Below are 23,386 nucleotides of genomic sequence, written 5' to 3'. Positions count from 1 at the left end.
TAGTATGTAAAATAAGACAGCAACTGAAGTCAAAGTGTAATTTGATCCCAGGAGGTAGAAGTCACTCACCAGTTACATATCAGTCAGCCTTTAAGTGAGAGTGTTCCCTCTATGACTGGAAGCAGCAGTCCAGAGCAGTGGGGCCGGGAATCTCCAAAATTGAGGCCGGGGATCCGGAGGAGGTGTAGGCCGCAAATCCGGAAGTATGTCTCCTCGGCCGTACAGACCCCGGGGAGAGCGGGGAAATCGCCTGCCGGTGCCCTGCAGCGTAGGGAAGAAAAGCAGGGTATTCAGGCACACCAAAGGGGCCAGGATATTACAGGAGGATGTTTAATCCAGGGAGCTCCCGGGATCTGCTTCCTACTCCTGTGCTGCCGTGGCCACGCCCCCCTTCTATTTTTATTTTTAACTTTTTCCTTCCAGTCCCTTCCCAGCTTACCTTAATTAGCGTGGGTCCGGGACTGTGTGTGCTGCTATAGCAGCATAAGGCTTGTCAGCGCTTATAAGAGAAGTGCCGCCATAGACCTTATCAGCAAATGCTGACTCAGCCATGGCTGCAGAAGCAGGACCAATGTTACAGAGAAGGCCCATCATTGCCTCCAGACCCCGCAGGTGCAGCGAGTATAGAGCAGATGGTCAGCTCACGCTGCCGCCGCTCCGTGTGTGTGTAATTTCACTACTGAGAGGGGTTACAGGCGCTGCGCCCGATACCCTCTCCCCAGGGACGCTGCTGTGGACTTAAAGGCAGGGACAGAGCAGCTCCTGCACACTCTCCCTAGATCACTGTGCCTCGCAGCGCTCCCCAGCGACCAGCCGCGGACAGCTTTATCTGCCACCACTGGGCGCCGTCAGGCTCCACAGTTCTTCAGCTTCCTTGAGCCCAATTGCGGCTCCCAGCAGCGGTCACACTTGGCTGACGGCAGCGCGGCTCCCAGCAGCGGTCACATCTCACTGCCGCCGCTGGCCGACGTCACGCTGCACAGCAAGATCCCCGGCTCCACACAGCACGGCTCCCATCACGTTACCGCCTCTCAGCAGCAGCGCTATCCCGATCCTCTGGTACGCGGCGGTCAGCTCTAAAATAACACATCCTAGATCTGAATGAATTAAATATTCTTATTAAATACTTTGTTCTTTACATAGTTGAATGTGCTGACAACAAAATCACACAAAAAAATAAGAATTTACTCACCGGTAATTCTATTTCTCGTAGTCTGTAGTGGATGCTGGGTACTCCGTAAGGACCATGGGGTATAGACGGGCTCCGCAGGAGACTGGGCACTCTAAAAGAAAGATTAGGTACTATCAGGTGTGCACTGGCTCCTCCCTCTATGCACCTCCTCCAGACCTCAGTTAGAATCTGTGCCCAGCCAATCAATATGTCACTTTGTAAAGATTCAAGATGTAATTGCTGTGGTCCGTGATTGTGCGTCTTGTCCACAGGAATTCATGATTTCACTGAATACTCACACATTCCAATTTGGCCACCGCGCATTTTCAGTTTGCGGTAAAACAAAAACATTATCACTCAGTCACTGCCACTTGGTCTCTTATCAGTGCCTCCGGTATTTACAAGAAGTGATGTCTGGGGGAAGGGATGTCTGTGGTGATTGCTCATCACAGATCTATGGAAGTGAAAATAGTTCCGCACTGAGACAATCTGCTCAAGACTTTGTATCAATACATGTTTTTTCAGCAGGCTTTACGCCGTACAATGTCCTAGTTTAGCAGTTTTACCTGACAGCGGTAAAATCACAGTATTTGTCATCTGGTACTGGCAGTACTCTAACCACGGCCAGTTTCCATGCACTGGGTGCATTCGACTATTCGCAAAGATACTAGTATCTTCCAGACATCCTACTTTGGAATGCTTCATTCGAGTCCTTTGCTGCTTAATCTGCTCGCAGAGGGGGCCACTGGCACCAGGGTCCAGGGTATCGATATTCTCATGGCTCCAAATACAAAATTACACTGCGGGGGGACTCGAATAAGAGATTTGGAGTCTGGAATTGGATAATTCTGACGACTAACACAATTCTCAACTGTTTGGATACTATAGTCCAACATGGTCTATTTCAAGGTCTGTGCAGACCAGAAAAGATTACTGTCAATGCCTAGAACTCAGGCCTGTTTACAAGTCTCTGCACAGGCAGTTCATTTCTTACAAAGCCGGCCGTGGTGGCGTGCGTCTGTAATCCCAGCTACCTGAGAGGCTGAGGCTGGCGGATTGCTTGAGTCCAGGAGTTCTGGTCCTCACTGAGCTATGTCGATCGGGTGTCCGCACTAATACCCTTATTTATCAATGAGTGATAAATTTCACTGTGGGTGATAAATTGCACCAGCCAATCAGCTCCTAACTTTCATATTTGGCCAAATAACGTGACTGCAGTCGCATACATCAACAACAAAGAAGGACTCGAAGCCCCATGCCCATGGGAGAGGTTTCTCGATTCCTAGATTGAGTTGAACATCACCAGGTGATGGACAACTAGAACAGTCATCAGGTTTTTCACCAAATAAAATGGTCTCTGCATACACAGGTGTTCCAGATCGTAGTCCAGCAGTGGGGGTTCACACGGGTGGATCTACTGGCATCTCGCCAATTCATCAGACACTCAAGTAGAGGTTCAAAACAAGGCTGGGGGCAGTGTACAATAGCGTGGCATTCGCGCTGCTTACTCTGTTGATAAAGCGGATCAAGTAAGAAAAGCCACGACTAATTTCAGTGGCGCTTCTTTGGAATCTGAGAGCGGGGTTCTCGGATCCTCACTGTCTACTCACAGACAGTCCATGGCCGGTCGCTACGTCCATACCTTCTGGAAAAGGGTCAGTTTCGTTACCCCAAGTTAGCTCGGTTGAGTTTCACGAGATGACTATGGAAACCACTCTCTTAAAATGAGAGGGCATTCCACTGTCAGTTATACCAAGCATGTTACATGCTGGGAAGCCAGTTACAGCAGCTCATTATCACAGGATTGAGCGACCTTATGTTGGATGGGGTGAAGCTCGGAAGATTCTGAAATCTTCTTTCAAATGATTCCGTCTGGTGCTATGTTTACAAACGGGGTTAGGTGGAGGACTAGGTTTAAGAACACTAAAGATGACGGTTTCTAGTTTGACGAATTTCATTCAGCACCATTTGGCTCTTTTGCCAACAGCGCATACGTTTCTGCAGGGTGTCCTTACAGTTAACCTTCATTTATACCACCTACAGCTCCATGGGACTTCAATAGACTTTTAGGGTTTTGGAGTCCTCACCTTTTGAACTCTTCCAACAAGGGGCTGTTAGGTTTCTCAATTACACACCAGTTTTCTTCTAGCCTGGACTTCGGCAGGGTGTGTTCTAAATGATGTCATGCAAACCCCCGTATCTGATGTTTAAAGATTACAATGCGCAATTTCGAAATAATTCCGTTATTCAACCAGAGGTAGTAGCCTCTCTTCACATAAATTTACAGAGGGCTCAGAAACTCCAGTTACGGTGAATGTGGTTCGTGTGCTTTGCATTTATGTAGCCGATATCAACAGTACATAGAATACATTGCTTGCTCTTTATAATGCAGTCACCGTAGTTTGGACAAATTCCAGTTGGAGGTAGGCTGGAGGAATTAAGCTGAACATTCGTCAGGCTTCTTTTCATACTAGTTTACAACCGCTTGATTTGATTTCAGCATTCCACGCGTTCTGTGGGAACGGCAGTGACAGCAGGTGGTCAACATAGTTGTCACGGCAGACGTTTGTGCGCTTTTACAAGTTTAATACCTTTGCGGCATCAGCATCTAGCTTTGGCTGTCTAATATTACAGGTGACAACCAGCTCTCCCGCCCAAGGGGGAAACTTTGGTACGTCCCAAGAGTAGTCCAGTGACCCCTAGTGGATGAAAAAGAAAATAGGATTTTGGTACTTACCAGGTAAATCTTTTTCTTTGAATCCATAGGGGGCACTGGACGCCCACCCAGAGCAGTTTCACCTGTCTTGTGGTAGGTTCAGTATATCTTATGGTAACACATTCTCACCAACTTGTTGGAAGCTTACGGTGATTATCGGTTGTCGGGTCAACTTTCCAGTTGACCGTTATGTTAGGTGTCAACTTTTCAGTTGTCCGTTATGTTAGGTGTCAACTTTCCAGTTGACCGTTATTTTATAATGTTGTAACTGTCCATTGTTCATCCTCTCTTTCGCTCCTGTTCATCTCAGCACAAAAACACTGAGGCACTTGAGAGTATGGAGGGTGGAGGAAGGTTGGATATTTGAATATTTAAATGCGTCTCTCCCTGCTATCGACCGTCCATATCCCTAAAAGTACTCCAGTGACCCCTATGGATTCAAAGAAAAGGATTTACATGGTAAGTACCAAAATCCTATTTTTTGGACTAAATTCTGTCTGATGCGGTTGTCAGCCGTTGTGTTTATTCCTTTTTTTTTAATAACTATAGTGCGTGACTACGCACCATAACCCTTGATATCCTTATCCATTAGGAATTTATCCAACCCATTCTTAAAGGTGTTGACTGAGTCCGCCATTACAACTCTCTCAGGCAGGGAATTACAAACACATATTGTCCTTACTGTGAAAAAACAGTTTCCCCGCTTTGTGCGGAGTCTCCTCTCCTCTAACCTGAGTGTCCACGTGTCATCTGTGCTGATCTTACCATAAACAGGTCCCATGCAAGCTCTGTGTATTGTTCCCTTATATATTTGCAAATGTTGATCATGTCCCCTTAGTCTCCTCTTTTCCAGTATAAACATGCCTAGCAAGCCTTTCCTCATATTCCAGCATCTCCATGCCCTTAATTAGTTTGTTCGCCCGCCTCTGAACCTTTTCTAACTCCAGGATATCCTTTTTGTAGTATGGTGCCCAAAATTGTACACAGTATTCAAGATGTGGCCTCACTAGTGATTTATATAATGGGAGTATAACACTCTCGTCCCTTGCATCAATTCCTCGTTTTATGCATGCTAATATCTTATTAGCTTTCTTTGCTGCAATCCGACTTTGGGTACTGCTGCTTAGTTTGCTATCTATGTGAACACCTAAGTCTTTTTGGTATCGTCTGCAAAAATTGACACCATGTTCCCTAGACCTACTGTTAGGTCGTTAATGAAAATGTTGAACAATAGTGGTCCTAGTACAGACCCTTGCGGCACACCACTTGGCACTTCAGTCCAATTTGAAAATGATTCATTAACCACAACGTACTGCTAACTATTATCTAACCAATTTCTGACCCAAGTGCATATTGTGCTCCCTAGCCCTATTCCTTGTACCTTATAGATAAGTCGCATGTGTGGTACAGTATCGAACGCTTTGGCAAAGTCTAAAAAGATTACATCCACCTCCTTACCCTGATCAAGGTTTGCACTTACGGTTTCATAAAAGCCAAGTAAGTTGGTTTGATATGATCTGTCCTTCACAAATCCATGTTGATTCCTTTTAATGACCTTACTGAACTTCCTAATACTATCCCTCAGAATATCTTCCAATACTTTCCCCACTATAGATGTAAGACTAACTGGTCTATTATTACCCGGTTAAGCTTTACTTCCCTTTTTAGATACTGACACTACTTCCGCTATACGCCAGTCTTTGGGTACCATACCCGATATAACTGAATCTTTAAAGATCAAAAATAGCGGTCTTGCAAGTTCAGAGTGAAGCTCCATAAGAACCCTAGGGTGAATTCCATCGGGACCCGGTGACTTATTAATCTTTAAAAATTTTAATCGGTCACAGACTACCTCCTCACTTAAAACCACTTAACGGACGATTTTTCCCTTCAAAAGCGTTAAAACATTGTATTTTTTTATTTATTTATCTTATTTAATCACGTTGAAATAGTATTTTTTTAAATATTTAAACATTATATTATGCACATCTGCAGAACGGATCTCCTCGTCAAAAACGGGGGGACAGGGTGGGACGGCGCAGTTGCATGAAATCTGACCATGCCAGTTAAGCACCAGTGGGACATTCTCTTTATTGAGACTGTGGGGTATATTTACTAAGCTCCCGATTTTGACCGAGATGCCGTTTTTTCATCAAAGTGTCATCTCGGTCAATCTCGGTCATTTACTAAACACTAATCACGGCAGTGATGAGGGCATTCGTAATTTTTTGCTAGTTCAGGTAAAAAATTACGAATGAATACACCATCGGTCAAATTACGCCTGTTTAGATACGAATCTCGGTCATTTACTAAGCAAAAAAACACAACACACTGCCGTGAAAAATTACAATTCGCAAAAAAGTCCTAAAAAAAAACAGACCTGCTTTTTTTATTCGTGATTTGAGATGCATGCAGGGATCCATGAGATCCGTGCATGTATATCAATGGGAAGGGGTGGGAAAGTGTTTTTTGTTGTTAAAAAAAATTGCGTGGGGTCCCCCCTCCTAAGCATAACCAGCCTCGGGCTCTTTGAGCCGATCCTGGTTGCAGAAATATGGGGAAAAAAATGACAGGGGTTCCCCCATATTTAAGCAACCAGCATCGGGCTCTGCGCCTGGTCCTGGTCCCAAAAATACGGGGGACAAAAAGAGTAGGGGTCCCCCGTATTTTTAAAACCAGCACCGGGCTCCACTAGCTGGACAGATAATGCCACAGCCGGGGGTCACTTTTATACTGCGCCCTGCGGCCGTGGCATCAAAAATCCAACTAGTCACCCCTGGCCGGGGTACCCTGGGGGAGTGGGGACCCCTTCAATCAAGGGGTCCCCCCCCCCCAGCCACCCAAGGGCCAGGGGTGAAGCCCGAGGCTGTCCCCCCCCATCCAATGGGCTGCGGATGGGAGGGCTGATAGCCTTTGTTGAAAAATAAAAGATATTGTTTTTAGTAGCAGTACTACAAGTCCCAGCAAGCCTCCCCCGCATGCTGGTACTTGGAGAACCACAAGTACCAGCATGCGGCGGAAAAACTGGCCCGCTGGTACCTGTAGTACTATTACTAAAAAAATACCCAAAAAAACACAAGACACACACACCGTGAAAGTATAATTTTATTACATACACACATACATACATACTTACCTTAAGTTCCCACGCAGGTCGGTCCTCTTGTCCAGTAGAATCCAAGGGGTACCTGTTGAAAAAATTATACTCACGAGATCCAGTGGTCCAGGCTCCTCGGCAAATCCAGGGTTAATCCACGTACTTGAATAAAATAAAAAAACGCTGTCACGACCACGAACTGAAAGGTGACCCATGTTTGCACATGGGTCACCTTTCCCCGAATGCCAGAAACCCACTTTGCCTTCTGGCTAAGTGGGTTTCTTCAGCCAATCAGGGAGTGCCACGTTGTAGCACTCTCCTGATCAGCTGTGTGCTCCTGTCTTCACTGACAGGCAGCACGCGGCAGTGTTACAATGTAGCGCCTATGCGCTACATTGTAACCAATGATGGGAACTTTCTGCTGAGCGGTGACGTCACTTTAGGTCAACCGCAGGGCAGAAAGTTCCCATCATTGGTTACAATGTAGCGCATAGGCGCTACATTGTAACACTGCCGTGTGCTGCCTGTCAGTGAAGACAGGAGCACACAGCTGATCAGGAGAGTGCTACAACGTGGCACTCCCTGATTGGCTGAAGAAACCCACTTAGCCAGAAGGCAAAGTGGGTTTCTGGCATTCGGGGCAAGGTGACCCATGTGCAAACATGGGTCACCTTTCAGTTCGTGGTCGTGACAGCGTTTTTTATTTTATTCAAGTACGTGGATTAACCCTGGATTTGCCGAGGAGCCTGGACCACTGGATCTCGTGAGTATAATTTTTTCAACAGGTACCCCTTGGATTCTACTGGACAAGAGGACCGACCTGCGTGGGAACTTAAGGTAAGTATGTATGTATGTGTGTATGTATTTAATAAAATTATACTTTCACGGTGTGTGTGTCTTGTGTTTTTTTGGGTATTTTTTTAGTAATAGTACTACAGGTACCAGCGGGCCAGTTTTTCCGCCGCATGCTGGTACTTGTGGTTCTCCAAGTACCAGCATGCGGGGGAGGCTTGCTGGGACTTGTAGTACTGCTACTAAAAACAATATCTTTTATTTTACAACAAAGGCTATCAGCCCTCCCATCCGCAGCCCATTGGATGGGGGGGGACAGCCTCGAGCTTCACCCCTGGCCCTTGGGTGGCTGGGGGGGGGGACCCCTTGATTGAGGGGGTCCCCACTCCCCCAGGGTACCCCGGCCAGGGGTGACTAGTTGGATTTTTGATGCCACGGCCGCAGGGCACTATATAAAAGTGACCCCCGGCTGTGGCATTATCTGTCCAGCTAGTGGAGCCCGGTGCTGGTTTTAAAAATACGGGGGACCCCTACTCTTTTTGTCCCCCGTATTTTTGGGACCAGGACCAGGCGCAGAGCCCGATGCTGGTTGCTTAAATATGGGGGAACCCCTGTCATTTTTTTCCACATATTTCTGCAACCAGGATCGGCTCAAAGAGCCCGAGGCTGGTTATGCTTAGGAGGGGGGACCCCACGCATTTTTTTTTTAAAAATTACATTGTTTACTTTAAAAAAAAAAAAAAAAAAAACCCAGCACGGATCACACAAATCCGGCCGAGATTGATTGTAAAAAAAAACGGCAGTGTTTTGCTAATCACTGCCGTTAAATTAGGTAAAAAAACACGAATGACATCGACATCGGAAGCAAAGAAAAACACGAATACGACAGTTTAGTAAATTAGTCGTAATCCATTCAAAAAGTTGCAGTTTTACACTGTCGATGTCATTCGTGATTGAACTTTGACCTTTTTTCGGAAATTACGAATCTTAGTAAATAAACCCCTGTGTGTTAGTCCCTGCATTTGGTCCTCTCTTGTAAATACTGTTGAAAAAAACTAATTTAGTGTGTCCGCTATGTCATTATCATTTTTGCATAAGACTCCCAACTTGTCTTTTAAAGGCAATATACTCTCCTTCTTTAATCTCTTGCTGTTGATATATTTAAAAAAAACTATTTGGGGATTTGCTTTGCTTTCCTTTGCTGCTAGTTTTTCAGGTTCTACTTTAGCCGCTCTTATTTCTTTTTTGCATATTTTGTTACAATCCTTGAGCCAGTATAGGACTGCTTATGAACGCTGATATTGAATGAGACCATATCGTGGTCGCTGTTTCCTATCGGCTCCCCTACTATAATATTTGATACCATTTCCCCATTGTTTGCTAATACCAAGTATAAGACTGCATTGTACCAGTTGGTTCCTCGATTAATTGAATGAAGTAGATATCATTAGTGTGTGTAAAAACATATTACCCCTAGCAGTATCACATGAATGGATTTTCCAATTTATCTCTGGATAGTTAAAGTCTCCCATCACTACTATGTCTCCTACTCCTGCTGCTCTTTCAATTTGCTTCAGTAACAATTCCTCATCAGACACATTAATACCAGGCGTCCTGTAGCATAACCCCAATAACATTTTTATTGCTTTACCCCCGCATGCAATTTCTACCCATAACGTCTCAATAGTATTTACAGTCCCCTCTTGAATATCTTCCCGTATATGAGGTTTTAATAACGGCTTTACATAAAGACATACCCCTCCACCCGTTTATTTAAGCGGTCTCTCCTGAACAGCGTATAACCCTCTAGATTGACTGTCCAATCATGAGATTCATCCCACCAAGTTTCAGTAATGCCTATAGTATCATACTGTTTGCTTGCTGCAAGGATTTCTAGTTCACCCTATTTGCCTGTAAGGCTTCTGGCATTTACATACATACAATTAAGATCAGTATTTCCCCCTGTGCTAGGGACATCATTCTCTTTATGCAGCAACGGTGACCCATAATCATTATTACTTAGTGTTTTGGTAAAAACTTTTTTAATACCCATGTTATACCCTTGCCGGCTGCTCTTTCCCTACCCCCTACTCCTCCTTCCTTTCATTCACTACTGCCATCCCCACTATTCTCACTGCATTGTCTTACTGACATATAGTTTCCTTCTGTATTGTCTTACTGACTTATAGTTTCCTACAGTATTGTCTTACTGACCTATAGTTTCCTTCCATATTGTCTTACTGACCTATAGTTTCCTTCTTTATTGTCTTACTGACCTATGGTTTCCTACTGTATTGTTTTACTGACTTATAGTTACTGTATTCTCACTAACCTATAGTTTCCTACTGTATTGTCTTACTGACCTATAGTTTCCTACAGTATTGTTTTACTGACTTATAGTTTCCTGCTGTATTGTCTTACTGACCTATAGTGTCCTTCCATATTGTCTTACTGACCTATAGTTACTGTATTCTCACTAACCTATAGTTTCCTACTGTATTGTCTAACTGACCTATAGTTTCCTACTGTATTGTCTTACTGACCTATAGTTTTCTACTGTAATGTCTTACTGACCTATAGTTTCCTTCCATATTGTCTTACTGACCTATAGTTTCTTACTGTATTGTCTTACTGACCCATAGTTTCCTAGTGTATTGTCTTACTAACCTAGTTTCCTACTGTATTGTCTTACTGATCTATAGTTTCTTACTGTATTGTCTTACTGACCTACAGTTTCCTACTGTATTGTCTTACTGGCCTATAGTTTCCTTCTGTAAGGTCTTACTGACCTATAGTTTCTTACTGTTTTGTCTTATTGACATATAGTGGCTTACTGTATTGTCTTACTGACCTATAGTTTACTTCTGTATTGTCTTACTAACCTATAGTTTCTTCTGTATTGTTTTACTGACCTACTTTCTTCTGTACTGATTTACTGACCTATAGTTTCTTCTGTATTGTTTTACAGACCTATACTTTCCTTCTGTATTGTCTTACTGACCTAGTAACCTTCTGTATTGTCTTACTGACCTATAGTTTCCTTCTGTATTGTCTTACTGACCTATAGTTACCTTCTGTATTGTCTTACTGACCTATAGTTTCCTACAGTATTGTTTTACTGACCTATAGTTTCCTTCCATATTGTCTTACTGACCTATAGTTTCTTACTGTATTCTCACTAACCTATAGTTTCCTACTGTATTGTCTTACTGACCTATAGTTTCTTCTGTATTGTCTTACTGACCTAGTTTCCTACTGTATTGTCTTACTGATCTATAGTTTCTTACTGTATTGTCTTACTGACCTACAGTTTCCTACTGTATTGTCTTACTGGCCTATAGTTTCCTTCTGTATGGTCTTACTGACCTATAGTTTCTTACTGTATTGTCTTACTGACCAAGTTGCCTTCTGCATTGTCTTACTGACCTATAGTCTCCTTCTATATTGTCTTACTGACCTATAGTTTCCTACTGTATTACTGTCTTACTGACCTATAGTTTCCTACTGTCTTACTGACCTATAGTTTCCTTCTGTGTTGTCTTACGGACCTATAATTTCCTACTGTATTGTCTTACTGACCTATAGTTTCCTACTGTATTGTCTTACTGACCTATAGCTTCCTACTGTATTGTCTTACTGACCTATAGTTTCCTTCTGTATTGTCTTACTGACTTAAAGTTTCTTCTGTATTGTCTTACTGATCTATAGTTTCTTATTGTATTGTCTTACTGATATATAGTGGCTTACTGTAGTCTTGCTGACCTATAGTTTCTTCTGTATTGTCTTACTGACCTATAGTTTTCTTCTGTAATGTCTTCCTGACCTATAATTTCTTCTGTATTGTTTTACTGACCTATAGTTTCTTCTGTATTGTCTTACAGACCTATAGTATCTGTATTGTCTTACAGACCTATAGTTTTCTATATATCCCTCAGTTTAGAAAATTTGAGCGAGAGAACAGGACATGATACTATAGCACATGGCAAGGAACCGAACCGTACAACATATCAAACAGTCCAGTGTCCACTAGAGGATTCAGAGAAATGGATTTATCGGTAAGTACCAAAATCCTTTTTTCTCTTTCATCAACTAGGGGACACTGGAGTCCTGTACAGTAGGGGACGTCCCAAAGTTTCCCCCAGGGAGGGAGTGCTATCGGTGGCCTGCAAAACTAAACGTCCGAACTTAACGAGTCTCCGGACGCAAAGGTATCAAACTTGTAAAATTTCGCGAACGTGTGGGCTGAGGACCACGTCGCCGCTCTGCAAAGTTGAGTAGTGGAAACACCTCTGGCAGCCGCCCATGAGGCACCCACTGATCTGGTGGTATGAGCACCCGTCTGAACCGGAACCTGTTTGCCACAGGAAATATAAGCTTGCCGAATGGTAAGTCGAATCCATCTAGACAAAGGCTGCTTAGATGCTGGCCAGCCCTTCTTTGGCCCATCATAAAGAACAAACAATGGTCCGACTTTCTGAAGGAAGACGTAACTTGTACGTATACCCGTAAAGTTCGGACAACATCCAAGGACACTTCCCCATCTGCGAGACCCTGAAAAGATGGGACCACAATTGGCTGATTTACGTGAAATCCCGAAACCAACCTTAGGAAGGAAACCTGCTCTTGTACGGAGTTCTGCCCTGTCCTCATGAAACATTCGAAGGACTCTTACACGATAAGGCTCCCAACTCAGAAACCCGTCTGGCCGAAACCAAGGCAAGCAATAACGTGACCTTCCAAAAGAGATATTTCAGGTCTGTTCTTGCTAACGGCTCAAAAGTTGGAGATCTCAAAAATTCCAACACCAAATTTAAGTCCCATGGTGCAGTGGTAGGACGAAAAGGGGGTTGTATCCTCAGAACTCCCTGTAAAAAGGTTTGAACCCCTGACAAGCATGCTAACTGCTTGTTGAAATAGGATGGAGAGAGACAAAATTTGAACCTTCAGAGAGCCCAGACTCAGTCCTACATCTAGACCGGCCTGAAGGAAAAGTAGAAGTCTGGATAAGTGGAAGTTCGTCGAATTCCACCCACGTTCTTGACACCAGTCCATGTACCACTTCCAAATCCTGTAGTAGTGCATGGCTGTGACAGGCTTCCTAGCGGCAAACATCGTAGGAATGGCCGTTCTTGGTATCCCTCTGTTTCTTAAGATCCGGGTTTCAATAGCCACGCCGTTAAATGCAGCCTGTGCAGGTCTGGGTGTTGGAACAGTCCCTGAGATAGCAGGTCCTCCCTCTGAGGTAACCGCCAAGGATCTTCCACTAGTAACCCTCGCAGGTCTGAGTACCAACTCCTGCGGGGCTAATCTAGTGCGATTAGAAATGCCCACACTCGTTCTCGTTTCAACCGTTTCAGAACCCTGGGTATGAGTGGGAAAGGTGGAAAAATGTAAACCCTCCTGTAACACCAAGGAAGTGTTAATGCGTCCACTCCTTCTGCTGCTGGATCTTTTGTCCTGGACACATATCTGGGCAGCTGATAGTTTTGCCAAGACGCCATTAGATTGACTTGAGGTAGACCCCATCTCCTCACCACCATGTCGAAAATCCGTGGATGTAGGCACCACTCTCCCGGATGCATGCCCTGGCGGCCGAGATAATATGCTTCCCAGTTTTCCACACATGGAATGAACACTGCCGAGAGGATGATGTTTCACCTTTCTGCCCACAACAAGATCTTTGTGGCTTCTTTTAACGCCATCCTGCTCTTTGTTCCTCCTTGATGGTTTATGTAAGCCGTCATCGTGACATTGTCCGACTGTATCTTTAAGTGTTGACCCATGACTAGGTCTGCGGCTAAGAGAAGCGCATTGTAAACTGCTCTCAGTTGGAGAATGTTTATGGGTAGGCTGCTCTCCTGTAACGTCCATCCTTTATGTCCATGGATACCATGACCCCTCCATGTTCTAAACCCACAATAACTGACTGGATTTATTCCATCTTGAATCTGCAAACCGGTAGGAATTTGTACCACTAGGACGGCACCCCAACCTCTGAGACTGGCATCCGTTGTCAGGATCCTCCAATCCCAAATGCCGAATCTCTTGCCTGCTGCGAGATTCTTGTGCAACGACCACCAAATCAAGTAGGTTCGTATGCGTGGTGGAAGCTGGATTCTTCAATGTAGAAGCCAGTGCGAACCTGCTCCCTGAGCAATGAGTTTCATCTGGAATGGTCAGGAATGAAGTCCTCCGTACCGGAGAGCTGCGAATGACGCCACCCTCTTCTCGAGAAGTAGCACAGAGGTGTAGAGAACCCATCTGTGTTCTTAGTACCTGAGCCACTAACCTCTGTGGGTCCTGGATCTAGTTCTCTGGTAGGAATACTCTTAATTGTATCGTGTCCAAGATGAGACCGAGGAAATTAATCCGTTGAGTTGGCATGAAGTTGGATTTCTGGAAGTTCACAATCCACCCATGTTGAATGAGAAATTGATGAGATGTCTGAGCATCCTCTATCAGCTGTTTCTGAGATGAGGCCTTGATCGGTAGATCGTCTAGATAAGGTATGATCATGACCCCTGTCTCAATCCTGTCACCACTATTGCTATGATCTTTATAAAGATTCTTGGGGCTGATGATAGACCGAATGGCAGGGCCCTGATTCGGTAGTGATCCCACACCGGTGCAAATCTTAAGTAAGCTTGGTGAGGGGTCCAAATCGGGATATGAAGGTATTTTGCACTACCAAAAGTTTTGAATAAAATCCACTTCCTCATTGAGGATCTGGGACTGGTGACTTAACCCTTTGTATGCAGGAGTCTTTGAATTTGCCTCCTGTAAACACTCCTGCTCACAACGGGCACCTAGGCCCTCGCGCTGCAAATAAATGGACTGTGCGGACGCTCTTGTAATTATCCTGTAACCCTGGGAAATATCTTGTTGACCCAGACGTCTGGTGATGTTTTGGCCCAGGCGTCCCGAAAACCTTCCAACTCTGTGCCCCCCAAGGGGGACCCCAGGTGAGCAGGGAAACCGTCATGCCACGGGTTTGTCAGCAGGTCTGTCCTGCTTTTCTGGTGTCGACTATGAACGACCTCTACCTCTGGTTCCACGAGTCTGTTGCTCCAAAACCTCTTCTGGCTCGGTACGACAGCGATCCAATGAATTTAAACACTGGTCCCGAGCAACCTCCTCTAACGTGTGACGTGGTGCTCGAGTAAGAAGTAGGTAGAAAGGTGGATGTCACTGCAGTTGCCTGCGAAATCCACTTGTCTAACTCATCAAACATCATCTAACCCCCAAATGGAATAGCCTCTACTCTCTATAAAAGAAGGGGAGCGGCGGAGGAGCTGCGCTGCTAGCCTACCAGGGCTTAAGTTATAAGGCAGCAGCGTATGAGAAGCCCTCGTACTAGCGCCGAAGGCGGGAGGAAGCGTGTGGGGGATATAGCCCGGGTCCCGGTGAGTGCAGGGGAAGCTGCGGCTGCTAGCCGCGAGAGATATGTCGTTTCAGCGGGCGGCGGGAGGGGATGCTCTTTTCAAGCACCCCGCTGTGTGTTTAAGAGGCGGCGGTATACGCTGCCGCTGACAGCCGCGCTGTGTCTCCCTCAGCCCTCCGTCTGTAGAGGAAGGAGGGGCGGGCGGGGGAGCTGACATGAAGCGGGAGTGTATAGCCGGCCAGGGAGTGTTTTAGACCGTTTGTTCTGTCCCAGCGCCAGCGGAAGGAGGGGGGCGGCGGGGAAGCTGCGCTGCTGAGTCCCAGGGCTTAGAGCCAGAAGGTAGCAGCAATGTGTGCGGTCCGCGGGAGGATGTCTGTCAAACTGCCTCCTGGATCCATGAAGAAGCTATGGTTACCGTAAGTGTAACTAGGGCCCCTTTACAACCAGTACTCACTGCTGACTCTGTGCTCCGGATTTTCTGAGGAGAGATGCAGATCCCCTTTAGTAGGGATCATTGTCTCTCTATTCTGAAGACTTTCGTCCCCCTTTACATTAGGGTAACTCAGTCTCAGTACTGAAATGGAGCAGGAGCTTCCTTCTTGTGCTTGTACCTCCTTGGCACAATTTTTCAAACTGAGGGATGTGAAGGGGGAGGAGCCGGCTGTGCAGACAATGCTAATTTTTAGATTGTGCCACACCTCCGGTTGCAAGCTTCACATCCCTACTGTATAAGACTCCAGTGTCCCCTAGTGGATGAAAGAGAAAGGAGGTTTACTTCTTTCTTTCCCGACCGCTCTTCTATGCAGAAGGGAAATATCTGCTGTTTATTGAGAGATGCTCCCTGTAAGGAATATAGAAATTTGCCACTTGTAGCTGAACTTGCAAAAGACCCCTCCCAATTTACATCAGTTAAATTAAAGTCTCCCATGATTATGACTTCTCCCTTTAAAGCCATTTTAGTGATGTCCAACAATAGATTCCTGTCCAAATCCTGCCCCTGGCCAGGTGGTCTACAGATCACCCCAATGCGAATAATGTCCTTTTCCACGGTTTCTGTGGTGACCCAAAGGGCCTCAGATTTGTCTTCAATGTTTTGTATTAATTGAAGTAGCATTTATGCTTTTTCCCCCACATACATTGCTACCCTTCCTCCTATACTGACCATTCTATCCTTCCTAAATAAATTGTATCCTGGTATAGCTATGGCCCAGTCATGATTCTCATTGCACCATGACTCTGTAATTGCCACAATATCCAGGTTATCCCTGGTTATTATCACAATTAGCTCTGGAATTTTGTCTCCTAAGCTCCTAGCATTTGCACACATAGCTTTAAGAATTATGTCTGTGCATCTGTTATTAGTAGCCATGTCCAGACAGTACAAAATAAATGACAAGTTTAAAGTTGAAATTACCTGTTTGGTGATGTTGCTCAGTATTTGGTATTTGTTTTTTTAACTAATCAGGAATCACACTCTGTCCTTTACACCACGACTACACCTCGCTAAATGTAAAGATATAGTAAACCTGACCACAAATGGCCAAATAGGTGTACTATATACAAGGAATTATTTAATACCTGCATCATCTAACAAAATGAAGGTTATTTAATAAAAGGTTGCTAAACTGAGAAATTTAGATCCCATACAAATTAGACGCTCCACAAAAAAACACAATACTACTTATATATGATCCCTAAATATAAACTTCTGCTTGTTACTTTTAATAACACTATAGTGATGTTTGTAATAACTCTCTTCATGTGATGTTTGTCATGGATAACCTTGTGTTATAAATACCCAACTGAGAACAGGGCTGATGGCGGAGGAGGGTGTAGAATAAAAGATTGCTGTAGTGACTGAGCAATGAGAATATGTGACTTCTGTAATAAGTGTTTATTACTCACCTGTGCTGATATCTGTAGGGATCTCCTCCTCCTTACACTGCTGATCACCCCTCACATACGTCTCCTCTTCTCCCCCTGTATCTTCTGCCTTCATATCAGTCACATACGTCTCTTCTTCTCCCTCTGTATCTTCTGCCTTCATATCAGTCACATACGTCTCTTCTTCTCCCTCTATATCTTCTGTCTTCATATCAGTCACATACGTCTCTTCTTCTCCCTCTATATCTTCTGCCTTTATATCAGTCACATACGTCTCTTCTTCTCCCTCTATATCTTCTTCCTTTATATCAGTCACATACGTCTCTTCTTCTCCCTCTATATCTTCTGCCTTCATATCAGTCACATACGTCTCTTCTTCTCCCTCTATATCTTCTTCCTTTATATCAGTCACATACGTCTCTTCTTCTCCCTCTATATCTTCTGCCTTCATATCAGTCACATACGTCTCTTCTTCTCCCTCTAGATCTTCTGCCTTTATATCAGTCACATACGTCTCTTCTTCTCCCTCTATATCTTCTGTCTTCATATCAGTCACATACGTCTCTTCTTCTCCCTCTATATCTTCTGATTTCATATCAATCACATAGGTCTCTTCTTCTCCCTCTATATCTTCTGCCTTTATACAAGAAAGACGTTCTACCTAAATAACCCAAAAAATACAATGGCATTTGCATATTGTTTGATTAAATTGAGGTGAAACAGTATAATATTAATGTATTATATGCACACAGCTTCTCTGAACATCATATAGTGACAATCACTTTGGTGTATTGGATGAGACCCTAAATCCCACCTACCTGATCCTCCTGTGGGATCCTGTGATTCTCCTCTGTACAGTCCTGGGAATACAGAGGACGGGGACATCTCTCTGGGGTATCTCTGTTACTGGGTCCATCTGTAGGAGACACACAGTGACTGAGTACAGTGTATATATGTGATTATCAGATGATGTGTGTAAATAGGGGGCCCCCATACCTGCTCTCCCATGTACAATACATGACAGTCTCCTCTTACCCAGTGATGTGAGGGGCCGGTGATTCTCCATCATCACGTCCTTGTACAGACCCCTGTGCTCCTCTATATACTCCCCCTCCTGCATGGAGACATAGTGACATCCTGACACCTAATAGACACCTGACACATACAGTGATAGTTATCACACAGACACGTCCCCTGGTGTTACTGTATAATGTCTCATTCCCAGCAGTCACCTCTCCAGTCATCACCCAGACACACCCCCAGGTGTTACTGTATAATGCCCCATTCCCAGCAGTCACCTCTCCGATCATCACCCAGACCACATTCCCCGGTGTTACTGTATAATGCCCCATTCCCAGCAGTCACCTCTCCAGTCATCACCCAGACACCCCCCCCCCCCCCGGTGTTACTGTATAATGCCCCATTCCCAGCAGTCACCTCTCCAATCATCACCCAGACACATCCCCCGGTGTTACTGTATAATGTCCCATTCCCAGCAGTCACCTCTCCAGTCATCACCCAGACACGTCCCCTGGTGTTACTGTATAATGCCCCATTCCCAGCAGTCACCTCTCCAGTCATCACCCAGACACATCCCCTGGTGTTACTGTATAATGCCCCATTCCCAGCAGTCACCTCTCCAGTTATCACCCAGACATGTCCCCCGGTGTTACTGTATAATAACCCCATTCCCGGCAGTCACCTCTCCAGTCACCACCCAGATACATCCCCTGATGTTACTATATAATCCCCCATTCCCAGCAGTCACCTCTCCAGTCATCACCCAGACACATTCACTGGTGTTACTGTATAATGCCCCATTCCCAGCAGTCACCTCACCAGTCATCACCCAGACACATCCCCCGGTGTTACTGTATAATGCCCCATTCCCAGCAGTCACCTCTCCAGTCATCACCCAGACACATCCCCCGGTGCTACTGTACTCCCAAGTCTCCTCAGACCCCAGTCATGTTCCTGTATTATTACTATAGATAGAAGTGACGTTATTGTGACGCTCCCAGATCCCCTCACCTCGCCAGTAATGTCCCTGTATTATTACTATAGATATGTGATGTCACTGTGACATTCCCAGATCCTATCACCTCCCAGTCATGTCCCTGTATTATTACTATAGATATAAGTGATGTCACTGTGACAGTCCCAGATCTCCTCACCTCCCCAGTCATGTCCCTGTATTATTACTATAGATATAAGTGATGTCACTGTGACGCTCCCAAATCCCCTCACCTCCCCAGTCTTGTCCCTGTATTATTACTATAGATAGAAGTGACGTTATTGTGACGCTCCCAGATCCCCTCACCTCCACAGTCATGTCCCTGTATTATTACTAGAGATATAAGTGATGTCACTGTGACGCTTCCAGTTCCCCTCACATCCCCAGTCATGTCCCTGTACTCTTACTGTAGTACTCTAGTAATTTGAAGGCCTTGGGACACTATGAGGGGGCAAATCAATGAATGAATGTGTAGATCTATAAGGTAATAGAGATGCTGCCAACTGATGTATACCATATATGTGATAATAACTTGGATCTTTCTAGTGATCCAATAATGTATAGTGTGTTTATGCATGTTATTATTCTGTGCCTGCTGAAGGTGAGGGGACTCTGGTTAGCGCGCAGTGCGCGGGGGAGATCACGGAGAAGCTTCCAGTGTAGCGGCGGTTTTGTTGGTGGGCTGACTAAGGGGAGAGAAAAAGGCTGAAATAACTGTTTAAGGTGGCCTATAACTTCTTACATATTAAAACTAGTATACTTACCGGTGGAACTGTCTTCGTATCTGTGGAAGAGCCTGAAATCACAAAGGAAAGGTACGATAGGTAAATGTGCATAGTCCTATCTGGCTACATCACATACTAATGTTATAGGCGACCACTACAGGGGTAGGTTATTTCTTAAGCGATTAGAGTATTGGGCTCTAAATAGCTTGGGTGGAGGCACATTGCACATATACACTGTACCCCCAGGTAAAAGAGGGGTTACATTACTATAGATATGTGATGTCACTGTGACACTCCCAGTTCCCCTCACCAGTCATGTCCCTGTATTATTACTATAGATATAAGTGACGTCACTGTGACACTCCCAGATATCCTCACCTCCCCAGTCATGTCCCTGTATTATTACTATAGATATAAGTGACGTCACTGTGACACTCCAAGGTCCCCTCACCTCGCCAGTCATGTCCCTGTATTATTACTATGGATATAAGTGACGTCACTGTGACACTCCCAGTTCCCCTCACCTCACCAGTCATGTCCCTGTATTATTACTATAGATATAAGTGACGTCTCCCAGTTCCCCTCACCTCCCCAGTCATGTCCCTGTATTATTACTATAGATATAAGTGACGTCTCCCAGTTCCCCTCACCTCGCCAGTCATGTCCCTGTATTATTACTATAAATATAAGTGACGTCTCCCAGTTCCCCTCACCTCACCAGTCATGTCCCTGTATTATTACTATAGATATAAGTGACGTCTCCCAGTTCCCCTCACCTCGCCAGTCATGTCCCTGTATTATTACTATAAATATAAGTGACGTCTCCCAGTTCCCCTCACCTCCCCAGTCATGGCCCTGTATTATTACTACAGATATGTGATGTTACTGTGACATTCCCAGATCCCCTCACCTCCCCAGTCATGTCTCTGTATTATTACTATATATATAAGTGATGTCACTGTGACATTCCTAGATCCCCTCACCTCCTCAGTCATGTCCCTGTATTATTACTATAGATATGTGACGTCACTGTGACGATCTCAGATACCGTCACCTCCCCAGTCATGTTCCTGTATTATTACTAGAGATATAAGTGATGTCACTGTTACACTCCCAGATCCCCTCTCCTCCCCAGTCATGTTCCTGTATTATAACTATAGATATAAGTGATGTCACTGTGACACTCCCAGATCCCCTCACCTCCCCAGTCATGTCCCTGTATTATTACTATAGACATAAGTGATGTCACTGTGACGCTCCCAGATCCCCTCACCTCCCCAGTCATGTCCCTGTATTAGTACTATAGATATAAGTGATGTCACTGTGACGCTCCCAGATCCCCTCACCTCCCCAGTCATGTCCCGGTATTATTACGATAGATATAAGTGATGTCACTGTGACGCTCCCAGGTGTGTGATATACATTTGCTTCATACTGAGCAGTATTTTCAATCCCCACAATTACATATAATAAAATTAATAATAACAATAATAACAATAATAATAATAACGACACTAAAGGCTGCACCCCAGTATAAAAATAATAACGGATGTCTTTAAAAGCAGGACGCCTCAGGCCATTCCTCCAGTATTGTAGGACATCACCACCACTCCCAATGTATAATAATAATACCAGGACACCACAAGCTGCTGTTCCTGTATAATAATAACAACCGTACACAAAAACCTGCTCCCCCTGTAAAACACTAATAACAACAGGACACCACAGGCCGCTCCCTCTGTATAATAATAATAATAATAACAACAACAGGACACCATAGGCCGCTCCCCCTGTATAATAATAATAACAGGACACCACTGGCCGCTCTCCCTGTATAATAATAACAACAACAACAACAACAGGACACCACAGGCTGCTCCCCCTGTATAATAACAATAACAGGACACCACAGGCTGCTCCCTCTGTATAATAATAACAACAACAACAACAGGACACCACAGGCCGCTCCCTCTGTATAATAATAACAACAGGACACCATAGGCTGCTACCCCTGTATAATAATAACAACATGACAACACAGGCTGCTCCCCATGTATAGTAATAATAACAGGACACCACAGGCTACTCACCCTGTATAATAATAATAATAATAATAATAATAATAATAATATCAGGACACCACAGGCTGCTCACCCTGTATAGTAATAATAACAGGACACCACAAGCTGCTCCCCCTGTATAATAATAATAACAGGACATCACAGGCTGCTCCCCCTGTATAATAATAATAACAGGACACCACAGGCTGCTCCACCTGTATAATAATAATAACAACAGGACACCACAGGCTACTCCCCCTGTATAGTAAGACGCCATTACCTGATCTCCACGGACACTGGGAGGCTGCAACAGTCGATGAAAATTCACTTCCTGTATGTGGAACGCAAAGTCCGGAAGTAAGGTGGAACGCACAGTCCGGAAGTAGGGCATGATTGGCACAGGCTGCTTACTGGTTACTGGCCCCTCCCCTCCTTCACCCCGCCCACAGCCCTGCCCTCTGTAACGATTATTACTATACATGTCCTCAGTGCAGTAGGCCGGCGGCCATTTTCTTGTAGACCAGTCCGGCAGCAGCAATAGGTTCCCTGGCCGTGTAGTGACGTCAGGAGCGGCGGCCATTTTCCCCTGGTCTGAGCTCCTCCTTCCTTCTATCATTCCCACAAGGCAGCAGGAGCAGAGAGCAGCCATTGCTGTGTCTGGCAGCAGGTAATGATATTATTATTATTATTCTATAGGCTGAGCAGCTCTGGTGTCAGGTTCTGTACTACAGGGGGAGCAGCCTCTGGTGCCATGTTATAGTGCAGCTGGAGCAGCCTCTGGTGCTGCATTATCCCTGTACAGGTGGCTGACACTCTAGTGTCCTATTACCGTAATACAGGTGGCGCAGACCCCGCCGTTACCCTAATACAGGTGGCGCAGACCCCGCCGTTACCGTAATACAGGTGGCGCATATCCCGCCGTTACTGTAATACAGGTGGCGCAGACCCCGCCGTTACTGTAATGCAGGTGGCACAGACCCCGCCGTTACTGTAATACAGGTGGCGCAAACCCGGCCGTTACCATAATACAGGTGGCGCAGACCCCGCCGTTACCGTAATACAGGTGGCGCAGAGCCCGCCGTTACCGTAATACAGGTGGTGCAGGCCCCGCCGTTACCGTAATACAGGTGGCGCAGACCCCGCCGTTACCGCAATACAGGTGGCGCAGACCCCGCCGTTACCGTAATACAGGTGGCGCAGGCCCCGTCGTTACCGTAATGCAGGTGGAGCAGACCCCGCCGTTACCGTAATACAGGTGGCGCAGACCCCGCCGTTACCGTAATACAGGTGGCGCAGACCCCGCCGTTACCGTAATACAGGTGGAGCAGACCCCACCGTTACTGTAATACAGGTGGCGCAGACCCCGCCGTTACCGTAATTCTATACATATAATGGCATTGTACTATACAGGGGAGCGCTATGTGTTGTCCTACTCTACAGGGGGAGCGACCTGTGTTGCCCTTTTATACAGGTGGAGGTGCCTGTGGTGTCTTGTTACTATTATTATATAGGGTGAACGGCATGTATTGTCTTTCTATACAGAAGG

The 23,386-nt window shown here is 45.3% G+C and overlaps 1 protein-coding gene across 1 annotated transcript in view; it reads right to left on the bottom strand.

The window, feature by feature from the left end:
- LOC134983375 (zinc finger protein 345-like) overlaps nt 1-22,160 on the bottom strand; it is a 34,094-nt gene extending 11,934 nt beyond the window's left edge. The window contains exons 1-5 of the mRNA XM_063949069.1: nt 22,121-22,160; nt 19,820-19,851; nt 18,077-18,155; nt 17,860-17,957; nt 17,063-17,702 (exon numbers count right to left, since the gene is read on the bottom strand). Coding sequence (XP_063805139.1) covers nt 17,063-17,702; nt 17,860-17,957; nt 18,077-18,110 — 772 coding nt within the window. The 5' untranslated portion in view covers nt 18,111-18,155; nt 19,820-19,851; nt 22,121-22,160. The remainder of the gene's footprint in view (nt 1-17,062; nt 17,703-17,859; nt 17,958-18,076; nt 18,156-19,819; nt 19,852-22,120) is intronic.
- Nucleotides 22,161-23,386: the final 1,226 nt, after the last annotated feature.

This window comes from Pseudophryne corroboree (genome assembly GCF_028390025.1).
Source record: "Pseudophryne corroboree isolate aPseCor3 chromosome 3 unlocalized genomic scaffold, aPseCor3.hap2 SUPER_3_unloc_14, whole genome shotgun sequence".
NCBI classification, from domain to species: Eukaryota; Metazoa; Chordata; class Amphibia; order Anura; family Myobatrachidae; genus Pseudophryne; species Pseudophryne corroboree.
The sequence above is the reverse complement of the archived record's forward strand: the minus strand, read 5'-3'. Positions and strand labels throughout refer to the sequence as shown.